Source organism: Astatotilapia calliptera, chromosome 3, assembly GCF_900246225.1.
Source record: "Astatotilapia calliptera chromosome 3, fAstCal1.2, whole genome shotgun sequence".
NCBI classification, from domain to species: Eukaryota; Metazoa; Chordata; class Actinopteri; order Cichliformes; family Cichlidae; genus Astatotilapia; species Astatotilapia calliptera.
This window is the reverse complement of record NC_039304.1, coordinates 38,943,115-38,963,628: the sequence shown is the minus strand read 5'-3', so window position 1 is coordinate 38,963,628 and position 20,514 is coordinate 38,943,115. Positions and strand designations below refer to the sequence as shown.

The 20,514-nt window shown below is 41.0% G+C and overlaps 2 protein-coding genes across 2 annotated transcripts in view; both read left to right on the top strand.

The window, feature by feature from the left end:
* LOC113019455 (deleted in malignant brain tumors 1 protein-like) overlaps window positions 1-20,514 on the top strand; it is a 616,212-nt gene that overhangs the window by 32,098 nt on the left and 563,600 nt on the right. The gene's annotated exons all lie outside the window — the stretch shown is intronic.
* LOC113019459 (atrial natriuretic peptide receptor 1) lies at window positions 859-11,582 on the top strand. The gene is made up of 23 exons (XM_026163190.1): window positions 859-960; window positions 1,147-1,258; window positions 1,439-1,571; window positions 1,662-1,794; window positions 2,327-2,431; window positions 4,137-4,239; window positions 4,489-4,634; window positions 4,716-4,788; window positions 5,076-5,220; window positions 6,461-6,547; window positions 6,634-6,777; window positions 6,957-7,078; window positions 7,402-7,540; window positions 7,716-7,764; window positions 7,857-7,958; window positions 8,878-8,997; window positions 9,164-9,257; window positions 9,441-9,528; window positions 9,697-9,836; window positions 10,221-10,373; window positions 10,455-10,553; window positions 10,677-10,768; window positions 10,855-11,582. Exons 1-23 carry the CDS (start codon window positions 925-927, stop codon window positions 11,044-11,046), a joined length of 2,607 nt encoding a protein of 868 aa, XP_026018975.1. The 5' UTR covers window positions 859-924; the 3' UTR covers window positions 11,047-11,582.

Here is a 20,514-nt window from a genome sequence, read left to right as displayed (position 1 = left end):
GGGTGGACCATCAGCTGCATACAGACCAGTTTTGGTCTGCTTTCGGCTAGACCAGTAAAAAAAAAACTTTATGCAAACATCTTGGTTGGTTTGTGAAAAGCATCTTTAAATATTTCCTACAATCTAAAATTAAATGCAAAGTCATCAATATGTCTGACTTTTTCCACATTCAGTACTGGGAACAACCCAAGGAGAGCCATCAGCACAGATCCCTGCAGTGTGGTGCAGCAGATCATGGGTAAAGTCTGTCACAATATCTTAACAGTTCAAAAGATCCATCCAGTGGGCTGGTTTACTTCCTGTGGGCTAAATGTTTGACACCGCTGCCTTACAGGGTTAAACTGTAACTGACAAGTTTTTCTTTGTTTTTTTGTTTTTTTGCTTTAATCCATCATTACAAAGTAAATAAAGCAAGTGAAGTCAGCGCATGTTGACTCTTTAAAAAAACCTGCAAGAAGTTTGAAGAAGAATTTGTCTTTTAAATATAAAAAAAAAATATAAAAAACTCCAAAAGACCACACATAGAAAACTGGGTTTGCATAGTGAATAAAAATACAATATTTCTTAATTCTTTAAAGCCTTTATCGGTAGAGAATTAAAAATGTAGAGAGGGAAAAACTCAACTGAGCTAATAGTAAATGTTTAAAGATCAGTGCAGTAACAGCAGCCACCACCAGAGGGCAGTGAAGTGTAGCCATCTCTAGGTAAAACATTGAATTCAGCTTTGACAGCGCACGGGAGAAATACGGGATCCAATCTCTCTCTCTCTCTAGTGTCTCCTGCCTCGCTCTACCTACCACCGCTCCATCAGCTCTGACTCCACAGCGAGCGAGCAGCTCAGAAGCTGCAGATGTCCGAGACTCTCAGTCAGTCTTCCTACCTGTCTCCATCCTGTCCACCTGTCTGTCTTTCAACAGCAACAGTATGAAGAAACAACAAAGACTTTGGTTTCTGTTCTGGGTAAGACATCATATATGAAACACCTTTTTTTACAGGCCTAAAGTTTAATATATTTAAATTCAAAGGAACGAGCTCAGGTCCATAGTTTTTAATCATGTGAGCACCTCGGATGATTCTCTGGATGCTTTTTCCTTTTTTATTTGTGGTGTAATTTTGGTCATTGAACACGTGTCATGTGGTTTCCAGGTGTCTGTTTGTGGTGTTGGTTTGGTGTTTTGCTGGCACGATTTGGACAACAGCGAGTACGACTGTTGGCCTCTGGACAGGCCCAACGAGTACAACATGATCGACTGTGGAGGTGAGAAAACAGACGGCAGTTACAATACAATCATTAACCGTAGGTCTTGAAGAGAGATTTTGGTTGGTCTCGGGATTAAATAACAAGTATTACAGCTCCCCAGTGAAGGCTGAAATTATTTATTTTAAAGATTGCAGTCTAAAATCTCTGTCTGTCTATTATCCTGTGGCTCTTGTCCAGGTCTGGAGATGGCTTGGGTTCTTCGTCCTCCAGAGTTGATAAAGAGTGGTGAGGTATTCAGTGTCATATACTCGGTGACCGCCCAGGACTCTTTCTACCACTGGGCCGTCCAAAACCGCGTCTTCACTCAAAGGTAAACTGGTTAAACTGGGTATAAAGCAGAATAATTTTAGACTGAACAAAATAAACTAGATAAACTGGTCTGCTTTGTCTGTGTGTTCAGTGACATAGAAGACGCTGAATCAGCTCGGAGGTTCTGTGAACATCACGAATGTCCGGCCAACTGGAAAGATGCAAATGGCGAGAACTGCTGCATTCACCACGCTAACATCCACTCCTGCCCGCTGGGATACATGGTGCACTGCTTCTTCTTGTCTTCATCACTCCTCTCTGTAACACAATCCACAGAGAACTCCAAAATCCAGTTGCAAAACGTAGTATGGCAAATTTTGTCACCAATCCTCACACAATAGAGTATTATGGAGATACAGGTTAATCCCAAGGTTGGTCAGCTCCAAAACTTAAACTGTTTACACAGTTTAACTCAAAATTGGGACCATAATTTACTAAATTATGCTGATTTCAGTTAAACTTTAAACTCGCAACAGAGGCCATAAATAAACCAGACTAGTGTTTAATGAGGTCACAGATTACATAAGCAGTGGGATCATTTTCTATTAGACTTCTTGACATATTCACTTATTTTCTACCCAAAGTAGTCACCCCTTAGTGGTGAGAAACTGCAGGTCTAAGACACCTTAGGATCCGTTTACTTTTCCCAGATCTACTTTCTAGATGTAGTCCATCTATGTAATGTCTGACAGATAAGTAAACAGATAAAAAGCTCTCTCATAAAAATAAAGTTTTCTGTTTTTTCCTCACTAACAGACAACAGAGAGCATTTGTGGCCCCTGGATTCCTGATGATGGAAAAATCTTCACACATACCGTCTCGACCTCTGGGAAGATGACCCAGACCAACTGGACCGCGAAGGTAACACACATGCCAGTTTATCTTAATAAGTCCATATCTCACATAGTTCCTCTTCAAAAGTGCAGCAGTTTCTCAATGAAACAAAAACTTAAAATAGGAAAACTAACATTTTGGGAATATATTAATCGTCATACATGAGAGAAGTACAAAGACTGGAAAACAGCTAATGTGACTGGGTCCAAGGCAAACTAAATAAATATAACTCCACCACTGATTAAATGGATTTAGGTCAATTAATTCAGAGAATAAGAGTAGAGCCACATTGGAAGGAGCCAGTTCACCCAGTTGATGCCCCCTGGATGCCTCGTAGGCGAGGTATTCCAGTTATGTCCTATCAGGAGGAGGCACCAGGGCAGATCCAGGATTTGCTCAAGAGATTATATCTCACAAATGGCTTGGGAACAACTCGGTGTCCCCTCTGGATAAACTAGAGGAGGTGGTGAAGGAAACCTGGGCTTTTCTGCTCAGACTGCTGCCCCCACAACCCTAACCTGGATAATCGGTAGAAAATGGCTGGATGGAAGTGTAATAGTGAACATTAAGCCTAAATAATTGTTTAAAATAGTTTACATTAATCCATACACAACACACGATTGGGCATATCCAGCAATGAGGTCACTGAGGTCTTCAAAAGTACAGCAGTTTCTCAATGAAACAAAAACTTAAAATAGGAAAACTAACATTTTAGGAACATACTAATACACTTACTGGACCTACAGGTCATCTCATTGGTTGCATTTAGCAATTTAGGTTGATGCATAACTCAGCAGGAATGATAACTGTCTGGTTTAAGCACAAAGAGTGAATCACTGGATCACTAGAGCCAGAGCCAGAGCCATTGAAAAATTAACCTTTTCCCTCGTGCTGTCATTTCAAGTGAATGAATAATTCTGTATTTTGCTATTCTTTTTTATTCCATTGTTTTATACAGACAGTGTTCTTCTTCCTTAATTCTAGTATTTACACCCTACATTGTTTCTGCAAAAGAGGAAGCTGTCCAAAAAGCATCTTTTACAGTTTTCAAAATTTCTGGTTTGACTGTTATTTCAAGTCTAGGACCTAGTCTCTTCAGAAATGAAGCCTTTTGTACTGGTGACTGGAGCCCAAGTGGAGCCCAAGTTTCTTTAAATACAGAACATTAAGCAGAAAAAAGATGTAACATATGCTTCTGTACAGACAAACCTATTTCATTCAAAGTAGGGCAATACTACAATATTATAATCAATCAATCATCAATCAATCTTTATTTATAAAGCACTTTTCATACAGAAAAAATGTAGCACAAAGTGCTTTACATAGTTAAAAGCAGCCCAGCCCACCCTCCAACTCACTCCCCACACTCTCAATACACATATATCCCCCAACCCACACACACATACACACACGCGCACACTTAAAGAGTAAAAATTGGGCTGGGCTCGCATGAGCCAAGTGAGGAAACATTATAACAGAGAGCCGTCTGCACCGGGAGCCGGTCACAGACCGCAGCCTCCGGGCTGGGCACACAGCCGGAGGGAGGCAAAGGAGCCCCCCAACCAGGCTGAGAGGACCCCAGAGACCCAGCAGCCACGGTCAATAACTGTCCCAATGACAAAATAATATAATTGCATGCAGATGCTACACTCAGTTACTATTAAATACTCACATTCTGATTCTTTGCTGATGTTTTGTCTACAGCCAGTTAATCTAACATGTTGATTTGTAGGTGGTTCTGTTTCATCCTGGCTTAAACTCACTCATCGCTCACATTCGGGTCGGTACCATGCAGGTTGCCCTGGAGGCCAAAACCACCGTGTTGCCTGCTGTGGGTATGTTTTTCCCCTCTCAAAATCCTGACTTGACTATAAGAAGTGCAACAAGGAGTGCACAAAAGCTTCTGTATTAGATCATATTGTCATTGTTATGTGAACATTTTCTGGCCACTGATGACAGAGATTATACTGATAACCCAGCAGCAAAGATGTCATAAGGTTCCAGCAGTCAGTCAACCCCAAACATAGTGTTGCCATAAAAAAGTAAATAAGTCACAATTTCATCTTTAAATTTCACCCTTGAAGTCTGTGGTGATGGTGTCTGTGAGGAGGCGGAGTTTTGTTCCACCTGTCCAGCTGACTGTGGTGAATGCCCTATGTCCCCTTCCACGAAGATTGCCATCGGTCTGCCACTCAGTCTGCTCTGCCTCTCCTTCATAATGACTGCTGTGGTAAGGACTCACACAACAACACACATATGCTCAAAAAAAGTCTGCCAGTTAAAAATAAATAAATAAATCTGTCTCTTGTAGTGGCTAAGGTACCAGAAACAGAAAATGTTGTGGGACGAAAGCTGGATCATCGACTTCTCTACAATAAAACAAGGTCCTTTTAACAGTCTACATAAAACTCTGAGAGTAGCTTAGTAAGTACTGAAAGGCTCTGAGTGTATGCTGGAATTGCCTAAAAGCTGCACAAGAGAGATATTACTGCAAAAAGAGTATGAACCAGATCTAAAACATTACAGTGCAGAGCAGGACACAAAGCACCACAAAAAAACTTAATTAACAGCACTGATTTAGAATGATTTGAAATGGACCCACATCTGTAAATTTGTATACATTTTATGTACATGAAAGAAATCTAAAACTTAACTCTGTTTTTCTCTGCAGATCAAGAGGGGCACATGACCATGGGCAGCATAATGAGTGTACCAGTGGGGAACAATGACAGTCATACTAGCTGTGTATCAGCGCTAAGCACCTGTACAGGACAACTGGGAACCCGAAAAACAATGTTCACCTGCACTGGCATATAGTACGCCTACCTATGTAACCACTAGGGGTGCAACGATACACAAAATTCACGGTTCGGTTTGATACTTTGGTGTCACGGTTCGATATTTTTTTCGATACAAAAAAATGTTCATGCCTTTTTAATTTGTCATTTAATAAAATTATAAATATACATTTTACCTCAAAAGTACCGTTTTTAAATTTAATGTTGCTGAAACAACAAAATAATAAAAATAAATAAATCTGTCTGATCAAGAAATCACTCATCTTTGGAAAAGAGAGTTTATTACAGAGAAATGGCTCTTTCCAAAATAAAAGCTATACTATACGCTTCTTCTGGGCTATATTCTCAGCAGCATATTAAACATATCAGGTCCCCATAAGGAGAATCATGTGCTAACGGCTGTCTAAATGACTCGGGTAAAGTTTGTAGCATGCGTGCTTGTTGTTTTTTTTGTCTGCTTCCACTTGTCTTTGCACTAGGATGATGTCGGCGTAAATGTGCAGTCATATTCGTTGTGTTCCCACCAGTGCTGTCAGCTTTAAACTCGTTAAAATGACATTAACGCCACAACACGGCAAATCTCCGTTAACAAGTTACCACGGATCGCCCCGTGTGTGGGGCTGGACGGCGTCAACACGTTAACAAGCTAAGTGCGCTAACACACTAGCTCCCACCAATTGAGCATTGCGTGGCACATCCGACATACTGTTTTACTTTTGTCCATCAGGGTCATGCTTCACATGAAAACCAAAATAGTTCCAAACGCCAGATCCGAATGAAGGTGGGGGAGGCTCAATTTCGGGTAGCGTTGAGGCAGTTGCTATGTTGCAACGAGGTTAGCTTCTGTCTCACTAGCTTGCGCTCCGCTCAGTGGATCTGCGCTCGATTAAATTTGATAAAACAAATTAAAACTTTTGTATTGTTCGATACATATGCGTACCGAACCGAAAGCACTGTATCGAACGGTTCAATACCGATACAAGTATTGTTGCACCCCTGATAACCGCCTGTCTGTCTTTATATAAAACTGTACTGTGCTATTTCGGATACTTTGATAGGCCACCAGGGCCAGTTTCAAGTATCTTTTCCTGATTCCCAGAGGTCAAGATTTTTGTTTGTCAAAGCCACAAGTTGTCCTTTGCCACTTCTGTGTCACACACTGGTTATAGCACCATCCATACCTATCGCCAATAGAAATGTCTCCAGCTTCCTGGTATATTATTTGGAAATGTATGTTAAAAGCCACTTTGTTTTCCAGTGATGGGCGCACCGTGGCTATCAAAAGGATTCACACAAAGACGTTCTCTCTGTCCAAAACCATCAGACAGGAAGTCAAGCAAGTCAGGTAAGATGCAAATACAAACTTATCCCCTTCATACTGCAAATACACAGCATGTTAGTCTGACTTTCTGTCTTTATGTTTGTCTCCAGGGAGCTTGATCACCCCAACCTGTGTAAGTTTATCGGTGGCTGTGTTGAGGTGCCAAATGTTGCCATAGTGACAGAGTACTGCCCAAAAGGAAGCCTTAACGATGTCCTTCTTAACGAGGAGATCCCACTTAACTGGGGATTCAGGTACTCAGATAATCACACAGACTCTTGCTTATGGTACAATGACATCTTGAGGTAATTAAGGCATAATGCGACTACACATAAAGTGTTTGTCTTTGTAAGTTAATTGGTCACACACATTTCCAATTCATTTGGGGTTCTCATAAGGTCTGTTTAGATGCATGACTGTTTGTGCCTGCCAGGTTTTCCTTCGCCACAGACATCGCCAGAGGGATGTCGTACCTGCACCAACATAAGATCTGTCACGGCCGACTGAATTCTCTAAACTGTGTCTTAGACGACCGCTGGGTCTGCAAAATAACAGGTGATCTGAGCGTGCAGAAAGAATGTTCCTAAAAGTATTAAAACTATACGTGTAAATAAAAAAAACCCAGTAAATACTTGTTAAACTTACCAGATATAAACTAGCTTTGAAAGTGAACGTTTGCTTTATTCCTAATTTAGTGAAGATCATTTTCTATAACTGAAATCTCTTTCTGAATTGTTCTAATCTCCGTTTTTTATTGTCATTTTAATTAAACCTAATTTTTGTCATCCTAAAATAGATCTGAAAAATAATCTAGAATGCAGCAAAATTTTTGATTATATATCTACAATTGTTTTTATTTACATATAATCTCCAATTAGATTACGGTCTGGGAACCTACCGCACGGGCGATGGGGCGGAGCCTCTTTCCACCTATCAGCAGAGGCTCTTGGAAGTGTACTTGCCGCCTGAGTTTCAGGACTCTAACACGGAGCCAACGCTGGCAGGAGATGTGTTCAGGTCACAGAGTTAACTTTAAATTTCCTTCACTTACTCACCTCAGTTCCCCGAAGACTTCCATCTGCCTCCCTCACCTTTACCCTAAACCAAAGCAAAACTGTAGTTTTAGCTCAGTCTCCACAATTTGATAAATAAATATAGATCAGTTGATACTCTCTGTATGTAAATTTCCCAGTTATTCCATCATCCTGCTGGAGATTGCAACTCGCAGTGATCCGGTCCCTGTAAGTCAGTCTGAGTGTCCTTTCCCTTCACTGTAACTGTGCTGCTTTCATGGTCTCCCTCAGTAAAATTCGTAAAATGCTTTGGTTTACAGGCAGAGGAGTCAAACCTCGAGTGTTCCTGGTGTCCTCCTCTTCCTGAATTGATCTCCAGTAAAGCTGACAACACCTGCCCCTGTCCCGCTGACTATGTAGAGGTATGTCATTCCCTTTAAACTGACTGTTATGAAATGGTTGAAAGCAGGCTGTATGAAATGTGCTATCATTAATAAAATAAATAAAAATTTATAGTGTTCGTATGCTAGGTTGTTATAAGCATACTTTTGTAGGAAAAAATGTGTTCATTTATATACTCAGAACTTAGTTATAGTTCTTTTAACACAAATTACTGCATCAATAATTACAGTATTCGTACCATGAAGGTGATCAGCTTGTGGCACCTCAGCTTCAACTTCCTCATCTTCCTTCTCTCAGCGAGCTGTAGAATCTGTCAGGTTGAGGTTAGGTGAGTTAGCTCCCCAAATAAGCATAGTCATAAAATGGTTAGCAAACTGTTTGGTAGTAGTTCTGGCACCACCAAACAATTTATTAACTACTTAGTAGTGGAAGTGTTAAGTCCTCTCGGAAGAGGGAATCTGCATGTACATAAATATCGTCACCAAACTGAAGCATGAAGAGTTCTAAAATCTCCTGGTAGAGGGCTGTGCTGACTTTGATAAAACACGTGGATGAACCACCACCAAGACCAGGAGATGATAAAGTACCCCAAATTATCACAGAATGCAGAAACGTCACATCAGACTTAAAACATCATGGATTCTGTGCCTCTACACTACTCCTTTATACTCTAAAACCTTGCTTTCCAAGTTAAACACTAAATTTACTTTCACCTGAAACGAGTGATTTGGACTTCTGAAGAACAGTCAAGTTAATGTTTTGACTGGGTGAAGGATGTCTGTAGCTGACAGCTGTCAGGTGTTCCTTGCATTTGTGGTCGTGTATACTTGAACTAGTTGATGTTTTGTTTAAATTATGTTTTCTTCTTTGAATGATCCTCGATGACTGAATATTCCATCTCAGCTGTTCTGCTCTTTTGACCCACCTGTGTTTCCGTAGCTGATTCGGCGATGTCGCTCTCATAACCCTACCCACAGACCTACCTTTGAACAGATCAAGAAGTTTGTGCATCGAATTAACCCCATCAAAACCAGCCCAGTGGACATGATGATGAACCTGGTAAAAACAAACTCTGTCAATACAGTGGACAGTCCAATAATCATTATATGTTATTACTATAGTAACAAACTGTGCACTGTACCATGTTCTCATGTAATATCATATGTTAAATTACATCAATGCTATATACTGTATATGTAAAGCTTTTTTCTTTTGTCTGTTTCAGATGGAGAAATACAGCAAACATCTGGAGGTGTTGGTGGCTGAGCGGACTCAGGATCTGATGCATGAGAAACAGAAAACTGATAGGCTGCTATACAGTATGACCCACAAACACACACACATACTAATGTGTTACTAGGTTAGTAGGATGATTCTGTTTCACATTTATTACACACATTTTCATCCAGAAAACATTTATTTGTATGCAGATTATACAATTCTCTATATCTCCGACCAGTTAAAACTCGCCTTTTACTGACATTTGTATGTTTGTGGTTCAGGTATGCTTCCCAAACAGGTTGCTGATGACCTCCGTCAGGGAAAACCTTCCCAAGCTCAGAGCTATGTCAGTGCTACCATCTACTTCAGGTAAAGATAGACTAGAGTTGAAAACCTGTGGGGTCTTTAGTCAGATGAGGCTAATAATGCTGGTTTGTAGCAACCACATGAGCTAAATAAATTTCTATGGATTCTATTCTACTTTTCTATATTTTTACAGCCACCACAATAAAGGATGGTATGTGTGTGTTTGTGTAGTGATATAGTGGGCTTCACCCAGCTGTCCAGCAGCAGCACTCCTTACCAGGTCGTGGACTTCCTTAACAAGCTCTACACAACTTTCGATGACATCATTGACAATTACGATGTCTACAAGGTAGAAACCATCGGAGACGCATGTGAGTGACACACATGGTAATATATAGCTATATAAATATATAGCTCATTTCCGGGCAGCCTTTCCAAACAAGCCACACTTGTTTGGTCTTTTTTCTAATTGTACTGCCATGAACTAAAAGATTTAAAATGCTAACTGAAGCCGGTAGAGTCAAAGATGTAGCTCTTTCGGTTTTGTTAATTTCTCTCAAAACTGACCTTGGTCCGACCTCGTGGTTAATTTTCTGGGATGTTGCTCTCTTATGTTAGCAGCATCTGGCTCCGTCTTACCCACTTGCTCATAAGTGGAAGCAATAAAGGTGTACTTGGTTTTTCACAAGACTCTATAGTGTCCTGTGAAATCTTTTTACTTGATTGTTGTTTTTTGTTTGTTTGTTTTTGTGTAGATATGGTGGTCTCTGGTGTTCCACAGGAGAACGGGATACTCCACGCCTCAGAGATCGCCAGCATGGCTCTGGATCTGGTGGGCGTCTGTCGCACCTTCAGGATCCCCCATAAACCCAACACTCAGCTGCAGATACGAGCTGGGATACACTCCGGTATACAAGCTACTAAGCCACTGTAATTAAAAAATTTTGTTAAATCATTTTTCCACCCGTGACTCTTCTGAGTCCTTTTAGGTCCAGTGGTGGCAGGGGTGGTTGGGACAAAGATGCCTCGTTACTGCCTGTTTGGAGATACAGTGAACACAGCATCGAGGATGGAGTCAACAAGCGTTGGTAAGACTGCAGGACCTAATAAGAGTATGACTAATTATTACTGGAACAAATGCTGGTTACTGGACACAGACTTAACTTTCTTCTTCTTGGGGTGAAACAAGCTGGTATGTTCCATTTTTGCAGCCCTGAAGATCCAGTGCAGCTCCAGTGTCTTTTACCTACTGGAAGAGATTGGTGGCTACGTGTTGGAGTGCAGAGGAACACTTCAGGTCAAGGTGAGCTGTACACTCCCATTGGAGTCCAGTTAAGGTAAAACTGGGAGCTGCCCAGTTAACACTCTGGACCTGATTAATTTCTTCAGGGTAAAGGTGACATGGTTACTTACTGGTTGGAAGGGAAGAAGACTTCTCTGGTCTCCAAGGACATCATTGCAGACCCAAAGACAGCCAAACTTATCACCACGGAGACAGAAGAGGAAGCAGAGAAGAAGCAAGAGCTGTATTCATCAATACCGGGGTATCTGAATGACGATCTTCTCCTGGACCCAGCCTGAACCGCAAACTGTGGATCTATCTTTTGTTGTGATGTCCTCACTGTTAGCCTAAGAAGAATACATTACTGTGTTGTGTGCTACATTTCACATGTATGGTCACCCGGTGGATCTCAATAATCCACCGAGGAATGTTCAACGAAACTGAAAAACAGAATAATCTTAGTCTAAATTTTGCCATTTGCTATGTTTTTCACTCCAGTCAAATCTTCGCCTGATAGTTTATGTTTTACTATATTCTATGCTGTTATTATGTTTTTGTGAAGAAGCACTTTCCCATTAGTCGACTATGAGGATGAAAAGTTTATGTATAGAATTTTAATGTGACACCAGGGATGCTTTTAGATGAAGACAGCACCTGGTCTGAACCAATGAGTTACTTTGTTTCTTCTTCGATGTTTTGTCTTAAATTTGTTTACAAGTGAAAGGCAGAATACTGCAGTTCAGAATACTGCATGTATATTTTACTGCTATTAGTTTGTGTTGTTTGTTGGACTGTGCACAAAAACTCAAACTGACATTAATGCTGAATAAATACATCCTGTGTTCACGGGAAGTTTTGCTGAAGTTTCTGCATATTCTTTTAATACATTCAGTCCCTCTTGTGAGACTAGAGCAACCCTGTCATAATTTAAAGAACTGCTGGAGGAAGTTCTTGAACTCTTTTGTGTCTAGACTGCAGTTACTCGTTTTATGGACCTTTCTAGGTCACTGTTTACCTTCAAATCACAGTCACACAGATTCAAACACAATCAAAGACAATCTGCAATCGACTCGCTGGGGCTTTCGCAATCATGGCACAAGGTTTTGCAAAACCAGCCCTTTTTGTAAAGTTCCATTCATGATCTCAAACACTGCATATGCTTCATGAAAAACAGGGACTCTGTGATTTCAAACCTGAAAAGCAGACATTTTGACTTCAAAGACTTTTGGTGGTACTTGCCAGTGTTTTCTTTAGCGCCTGTGGTTCATGAACATTTAACATGTGGCCATGTTGGTTTTATGTTTTGTCCCGTTTGCCTGTTTCAGTTTTATTTTTATGTTTTTAATCAAATCTTAGATTTTTTTTCTCCTATTTTTTTCTGTAAAACACTTGGAATAATAGAAATATTATTAGAAACGAGACACAAAAGTCAGCCCACAAACATACTGGAGTGAACATAATTATAGTTTAGTTTTTAGTTTTTATAGCATTTGTGTAATATTTCAAAATAAAATAGGTCAACAGTTAAAATGGTGATATCCATGAAATACTCAACAATAAACCAACACAGAGGTTTTTCTCTAAAGGCATTAATAAAATCAAACCAATTATATTATTCCATCCATTTCTTTCTCCTCCCAGTTAGTTTCATACTCAGACACTTCACACCGGCTGGTTAATCAGCACCTTTTGTCACGAATGTTCTGTGTGAATATTCATGTCACGTTGTTGAGCAGATGGAAGACTTAAAGAGATGGAGGCGATGTGGTCTGTTTACTTTTTTGTGTCAAAGATGGCTGACATGACAACTGGCGGACATGAAGAAGAAGAGGCTCTGAGGGAGAATAGATGAGTTCCCAGTTCCAGACTCTCCTGTCTACAGACATAAAGTGACAAACTGCATTTTACTCACAGCTGTTGGGTTTTGTGGCTTTGTTCAGAAATAATTTTTATTTTGGCCAAAAATATAGGTGGAGAGTTAAGAAAAGTAGATTTTTAATATTTAGTAAGCAGAGATGGGCAGTAACGCGTTACTGTAATCCGATTACTTTTTTCAAGTAATGAGTAAAGTAAGGGATTACTATTGCAAAAACGGTAATTAGATTACCGTTACTTTCCCGTAGGAACGCTGCGTTACTGCGTTACTAAAACCGTGATTTTTTTGCGAGAATGTCTCATGACAGTGATGTAAGCGAGTGCGACGTTTGTGGCAACAGCTGTGTGCAGATCAACAATGGATAATATATCGAGTGCGGAGAGAGTATGAGCGTGCAGCGTTTAAAGTGTGGAAGTACTGAAATTACTTTAAGTTTGATTCCATAAAAAGTGACAAAAACATTAGCGTCCGTTGTGCGTGGGAAGAAAAACTTCTTTTTACAGTGAAAAAAACCCCTAAACTTCCAAGCAAGCACCGAGTGCGCTACCATGTAATGGGAAACTCACAGAGAAACTCGCGGATTCTTCCACTGACCTCTGCGGCTCACCTGCACCAGGGTAAACCTCCGCCTACCCCACTCCTGCTTTACAGGTGAAAATAGAGCAACAGGACCGCTGAGTCTTTGACTTTATTTATTGTCTGCTGTGTTTTACTTGCATCTATTTGAAAGAGTGAGTGTAAACACAAAAAATATTTTATTTTATGTGCTGGAATGTGCAGAAAATAGGTTTAAATGTTAAACAAATTTCAACGTTGCATATAATTAAATTTTTGCTTGATGCATAAAGTTAAAAGATTAAAACTGATAAAACAAGTTTTAAAAAGAGACTTTTCCATTTGATTACATTTTGTATGATGGATTATGCAGAAAAAGTAGAATTGGGCTGAAAGATCTATCGCTTTATCACCTCTTCAGGTTGTAAATCGTGTTTTTAAAAAGTAACTAAGTAATTAATTACTTTTGAAAATAAGTAATCAGTAAAGTAACGGGATTACTTTTTTGGGGAGGTAATCAGAAATTAGTTACTGATTACTTTTTTCAAGTAACTTGACCAACACTGTTAGTAAGTGCATTTGACCCTCCCAAGATTACCAAATTAATTACTTCATTAAACCTGGTCAATGATTGTACTTAATTACACTCTGTTTCATTATATAGCACCAAATCACAACAAGAGTCATCTCAAACCATCCTGTATTCTAAGGTAAGGACCCTACAATATGAGAGAAAACTCCAGCAATAAAACAATCTCCAATGATCAAGCACTTGGGAAGGAAAAACTCTCTTTTTGACAGGAAGAAACCTCCAGCAGAACCAGGCTCAGGGAGGCCATCTGCCTTAACTTGTTAGGGTTGAGGGGAGGAAGACAGGACAATAATTACACTGTGTAAGAGAGCCAGATTAATAATTACTGATGATTTAATGCAGAGAGGTGCATAAACAGAGTGAAAGCAGCCTAAGCCTATGCAGCATAAAAAAGGGAGGATTCAGGGTCACCTGATCCAACCTTAACTATACTGTTCCAAAAAAATATATGAACACTTTGAAAACATGTCACATCTCAATGGGGAAAAAATCTTTCTGCATCTCCATACTGATAAGGGTAACATGTTAGGAACACAAGGATGCCACATTGTTTGCTGGGAATTAAAATTCGTCACCTAGCCTGTAGAGCAGGGGTGCCCAATCCCAGTCCTCGAGAGCTACCGTCCTGCAGCTTTTAGACGCACCCTTCTTCTGACACACCTGAATCAACTGAATGGCTTGTTATCAGGCCTTTGCCAAACTTGATGGCATGCTGAAGAGGTAATCACACCATTTGATTCAGCTGTGTTGGAGTAGGGATGCATCTAAAAGCTGCAGGATAGTAGATCTCGAGGACTGGGATTGGGCAGCCCTGCTGTAGAGGACAGTGCGTTCCTCCATGGATATGCCTCACCAGACCATCACTGACCCACCACCAAAACAGTCATGGTGATCAATTTCACGCACACCATAACATTCTCCACGGCCTCTCCAGACACTTTCACATCTGTCACATGTGTTCAGGATGAACCTGCTCTCTGTGAAAATCACAGTGCACCAGTGGTGGACGTGCCGATTCTGGTATTCTGTGGAAAATGCCAATCGGGTTCCAGGGTGTCAGGCAGGGAGTCCAGGAACCACTAGAGGATGTTGTGCTCTCAGGCAACACTCATGAAGTCTGTTTGTGATTGTTTGATCAGAGACATTCACACTAGCAGCCTGCTGGCAGTGTTCATCCTGCTACTTACAGTGGGGCAAAAAAGTATTTAGTCAGCCACCGATTGTGCAAGTTCCCCCACCTAAAATGATGACAGAGGTCAGTAATTTGCACCAGAGGTACACTTCAACTGTGAGAGACAGAATGTGAAAAAAAAAAATCCATGAATCCACATGGTAGGATTTGTAAAGAATTTATTCGTAAATCAGGGTGGAAAATAAGTATTTGGTCAATAACAAAAATACAACTCAATACTTTGGAACATAACCTTTGTTGGCAATAACAGAGGTCAAACGTTTACTATAGGTCTTTACCAGGTTTGCACACACAGTAGCTGGTATTTTGGCCCATTCCTCCATGCAGATCTTCTCGAGAACAGTGATGTTTTGGGGCTGTCGCCGAGCAACACAGACTTTCAACTCCCGCCACAGATTTTCTATGGGGTTGAGGTCTGGAGACTGGCTAGGCCACTCCAGGACTTTCAAATGCTTCTTACGGAGCCACTCCTTTGTTGCCCGGGCGGTGTGTTTTGGATCATTGTCATGTTGGAAGACCCAGCCTCGTTTCATCTTCAAAGTTCTCACTGATGGAAGGAGGTTTTGGCTCAAAATCTCACGATACATGGCCCCATTCATTCTGTCCTTAACACGGATCAGTCGTCCTGTCCCCTTGGCAGAAAAACAGCCCCATAGCATGATGTTTCCACCCCCATGCTTCACAGTAGGTATGGTGTTCTTGGGATGCAACTCAGTATTCTTCTTCCTCCAAACACGACGAGTTGAGTTTATACCAAAAAGTTCTACTTTGGTTTCATCTGACCACATGACATTCTCCCAATCCTCTGCTGTATCATCCATGTGCTCTCTGGCAAACTTCAGACGGGCCTGGACATGCACTGGCTTCAGCAGCGGAACACGTCTGGCACTGCGGGATTTGATTCCCTGCCGTTGTAGTGTGTTACTGATGGTGACCTTTGTTACTTTGGTCCCAGCTCTCTGCAGGTCATTCACCAGGTCCCCCCGTGTGGTTCTGGGATCTTTGCTCACCGTTCTCATGATCATTTTGACCCCACGGGATGAGCTCTTGCGTGGAGCCCCAGATCGAGGGAGATTATCAGTGGTCTTGTATGTCTTCCATTTTCTGATGATTGCTCCCACAGTTGATTTTTTCACACCAAGCTGCTTGCCTATTGTAGATTCACTCTTCCCAGTCTGGTGCAGGTCTACAATACTTTTCCTGGTGTCCTTCGAAAGCTCTTTGGTCTTGGCCATGGCGGAGTTTGGAGTCTGACTGTTTGAGGCTGTGGACAGGTGTCTTTTATACAGATGATGAGTTCAAACAGGTGCCATTCATACAGGTAACGAGTGGGGGACAGAAAAGCTTCTTACAGAAGACGTTACAGGTCTGTGAGAGCCAGAGATTTTCCTTGTTTGAGGTGACCAAATACTTATTTTCCACCCTAATTTACAAATAAATTCTTTACAAATCCTACCATGTGGATTCATGGATTTTTTTTTTTTTTCACATTCTGTCTCTCACAGTTGAAGTGTACCTCTGGTGCAAATTACTGACCTCTGTCATCATTTTAAGTGGGGGAACTTGCACAATCAGTGGCTGACTAAATACTTTTTTGCCCCACTGTATAGCGGCTTACAAAAGTATTCGGCCCCCTTGAACTTTTCCACATTTTGTCACATTACAACCACAAACATGAATCAATTTTATTGGAATTCCACGTGAAAGACCAACACAAAGTGGTGTACACGTGAGAAGTGGAACGAAAATCATACATGATTCCAAACATTTTTTACAAATAAATGACTGAAACGTGGGGTGTGCATAATTATTCAGCCCCCTTTGGTCTGAGTGCAGTCAGTTGCCCATAGACACTGCCTGATGAGTGCTAATGACTAAATAGAGTGCACCTGTGTGTAATCTAATGTCAGTACAGATACAGCTGCTCTGTGACAGCCTCAGAGGTTGTCTAAGAGAATATTGGGAGCAACAACACCATGAAGTCCAAAGGACACACCAGACAGGTCAGGGATAAAGTTATTGAGAAATTTAAAGCAGGCTTAGGCTACAAAAAGATTTCCCAAGCCTTGAACATCCCACGGAGCACTGTTCAAGCAATCATTCAGAAATAGAAGGAGTATGGCACAACTGTAGACCTACCAAGACAAGGCCGTCCACCTAAACTCACAGGCCGAACAAGGAGAGCGCTGATCAGAAATGCAGCCAAGAGGCCCATGGTGACTCTGGACGAGCTGCAGAGATCTACAGCTCAGGTGAGGGAATCTGTCCATAGGACAACTATTAGTCGTGCACTACACAAAGTTGGCCTTTATGGAAGAGTGGCAAGAAGAAAGCCATTGTTAACAGAAAACCATAATAAGTCCTGTTTGCAGTTTGCCATAAGCCATGTGGGGGACACAGCAAACATGTGGAAGAAGGTGCTCTGGTCAGATGAGACCAAAAGGGAACTTTTTGGTCAAAATGCAAAACGTATGTGTGGTGGAAAACTAACACTGCACATCACTCTGAACACACCATCCCCACTGTCAAATATGGTGGTGGCAGCATCAGGCTCTGGGGGTGCTTCTCTTCAGCAGGGACAGGGAAGCTGGTCAGAGTTGATGGGAAGATGGATGGAGCCAAATACAGGGCAATCTTGGAAGAAAACCTCTTGGAGTCTGCAAAAGACTTGAGACTGGGGCGGAGGTTCACCTTCCAGCAGGACAACAACCCTAAACATAAAGCCAGGGCAACAATGGAATGGTTTAAAACCAAACATATCCATGTGTTAGACTGGCCCAGTCAAAGTCCAGATCTAAATCCAATCGAGAATCTGTGGCAACATCTGAAAACTACTGTTCACAAACGCTGTCCATCTAATCTGGCTGAGCTGGAGCTGTTTTGCAAAGAAGAATGGGCAAGGATTTCAGTCTCTAGATGTGCAAAGCTGGTAGAGACAAACCCTAAAAGACTGGCAGCTGTAATGGCAGCAAAAGGTGGTTCTACAAAGTATTGACTCAGGGGGCTGAATAATTACACACACCCCACTTTGCAGTTATTTATTTGTAAAAAATGTTTGCAATCATGTATGATTTTCGTTCCACTTCTCACGTTTACACCACTTTGTGTTGGTCTTTCACGTGGAATTCCAATAAAATTGATTCATGTTTGTGGCTGTAATGTGAAAAAATGTGGAAAAGTTCAAGGGGGCCAAATACTTTTGCAAGCCACTGTATAGAAAGGTGAAGAAACCCTTCCTGCTAAAGGGTTTAGGGCAATCTATGGCTCTGTCCAGCTCTCCTAGTGTGGAAAGAGCCTGTCTCCTGGAATCTCCTCCATGCTCTTGAGACTGTGCTGGGAGACAGCAAACCTTCTGTCAGTTGGACAAATTGATGTTCTGCCCTGGAGGACTTGGACTACCAGTGCAAACTCTGCAGGGTTCAGGTATCAACTCATGCTATCAATAGTGACACTGAGCCTACCCAAATAGAAAACTAGTGAAAAAACAGTCAGAAAAAATGAGGACGGAGAAATTGCCAGTGGCCTCCACCTGTAAAAGCATTCCTGTTTTGAGGGATGCCTCATTGTTGCCCCTCTAGTGCACCAAAGCAGCTGAAACTTGCCAGACCAGATCAATATCCCAGATGTTTCACTGACTTGATGACATATCTGATTAAAAAGTGTTACTTACAGATTTTTAGCTTCTATCTCCTGAGATGAATTTTAATTTGATTTTGGATTTAACAGGGAGCCAATAAAGACAAGCCAATATTGGAGATATATGCTCTCTCTCTGTAACCTTCACTAACGCTGTTTCTTGACTGTGATTAGTCCTGAAACCTGACTGAAATGCTTCAAATAATTTTGACCTACAACTTGTGAAGACATCCTACTCCCGTGTGTCTTATCAAAAAGGAATATATATTTCATGATTTACTTCTACATGCTGTGTGTGTATACAAAGTGCCTGATAGCGAGTGAATAAACAGAGTCCTGCAGCCTCACACGAGTGCTTGTGTGTTTTATGGCTCATCTGCATGTGAGGTTTGAATACAAGCACAGCTGCAGAAGGCAGCTCGCTTTTTCTTTCCAGCATGCAGAGCAGTGACCTCTCACTTCAGAGGACATCGTGCTAATTTAACAGGTATTCATCATCCAATGGACTCAGTGCAACCATGTATTATTTTTTTTTTAAATTAAATAGAAACAGTGCACGTTAATGGCCATCAATATCAAAATATAAAATGTAAAAATGCTGTATTTCAAAAAAAGATTTTTTGGAGATGCACATGAACTGACTACAAAAATCAGGAAAAGATCAAAACAGTAACCAAACCTCAAAAACATAACATGTCCTTACAAGGTGTCGTTTCATTTCTGATTAATTCCAAACAGGTTAAGGAGATAAACTGGATTTAATTCTATGTGTTCAATTTAAAAATTCAACACTTTGATTTAAATCCATAATCGAATGGGTGGCTAGTTTTGCATTCACAGTAATGCTGTATGGAGTTCAAAGAGGCATCATTACAGGTGAAAGATGAAATCAACAGGCTGCAAGAGCACCAAGAAGAAGGGAATACAAAAGTGGTGGACGATCACAGAATCTTTTCCATTGTAATAAAATAAAAGCCTTTTATAACATCCAGCTAAAAGAAGACTTGACATGTCAGTAATGTATCATGAAGACTTCATAAGAGACAGTTGAGATGCAAATCATACAGGCTGGGTTAGACGGACAAAAATCCCCTGAATCAGCACTCTGAAAGTGAAGACTATTGGAAAGCAGCTGAGTACACCAACTGATCTCAACATGCTGTATTTCACTGCTGAACACGAAAACTAAAAAGCACGAAGGGCTGCAAACACATGTGAACACACCAACACTTCAGTACTTCTTTTCTTGATTTCAAATAGATTTTTGGTGATGTAGAAGGAAAAAGAAGCAAAACATTTGCCTCTGTCCAAATACGTTTGGAACTATACCACCTTGGTTAATTAATAAGTAGGTCAACAAGTGTTTTACCTAACTGAGAAAGACTCTGTTTAGACTCCAGACGCCACTTGTAGTTCCTAGGAGACCCTTATGCACCCCCCTCACATTTATCACATATTTCCAGTGGTTTCCAGAGGGCTCTGGATCTTTCTGGCAGGTGGGATCGTGCCCACATTCCCATCAATGTTTTTAATTTTCCATGAAAAGGTCTCGGGGCCCTAAACACGAGAGCAGATGGAGACACGATGAGCAGGATTTTAATTACAGATGACAGAAGGTGTGTGTGTGCTTGAAGTGGTTTTTGATAACAGAATGAGTATTTACATAAAGAGAACCCCCTCTCTCTGCTTCTCATTCTCTCCTTACCTCACTTGCCCTCACTCACCCATTCTGTTAAGAGCATTTACATATCTGAGGGCACACATCAAAGAGCAAACCTCTTCCTTCCAAATCAACCTCCTGTGTGTGTGTCTGAGGTTTATTTACTGAATACATCAGAGGACACACGTCTCCATTATTATCCCTGCTTCTGTTTAACATAAATCTGTTCAACCCTGGTGGCATGAAAATGAAACAT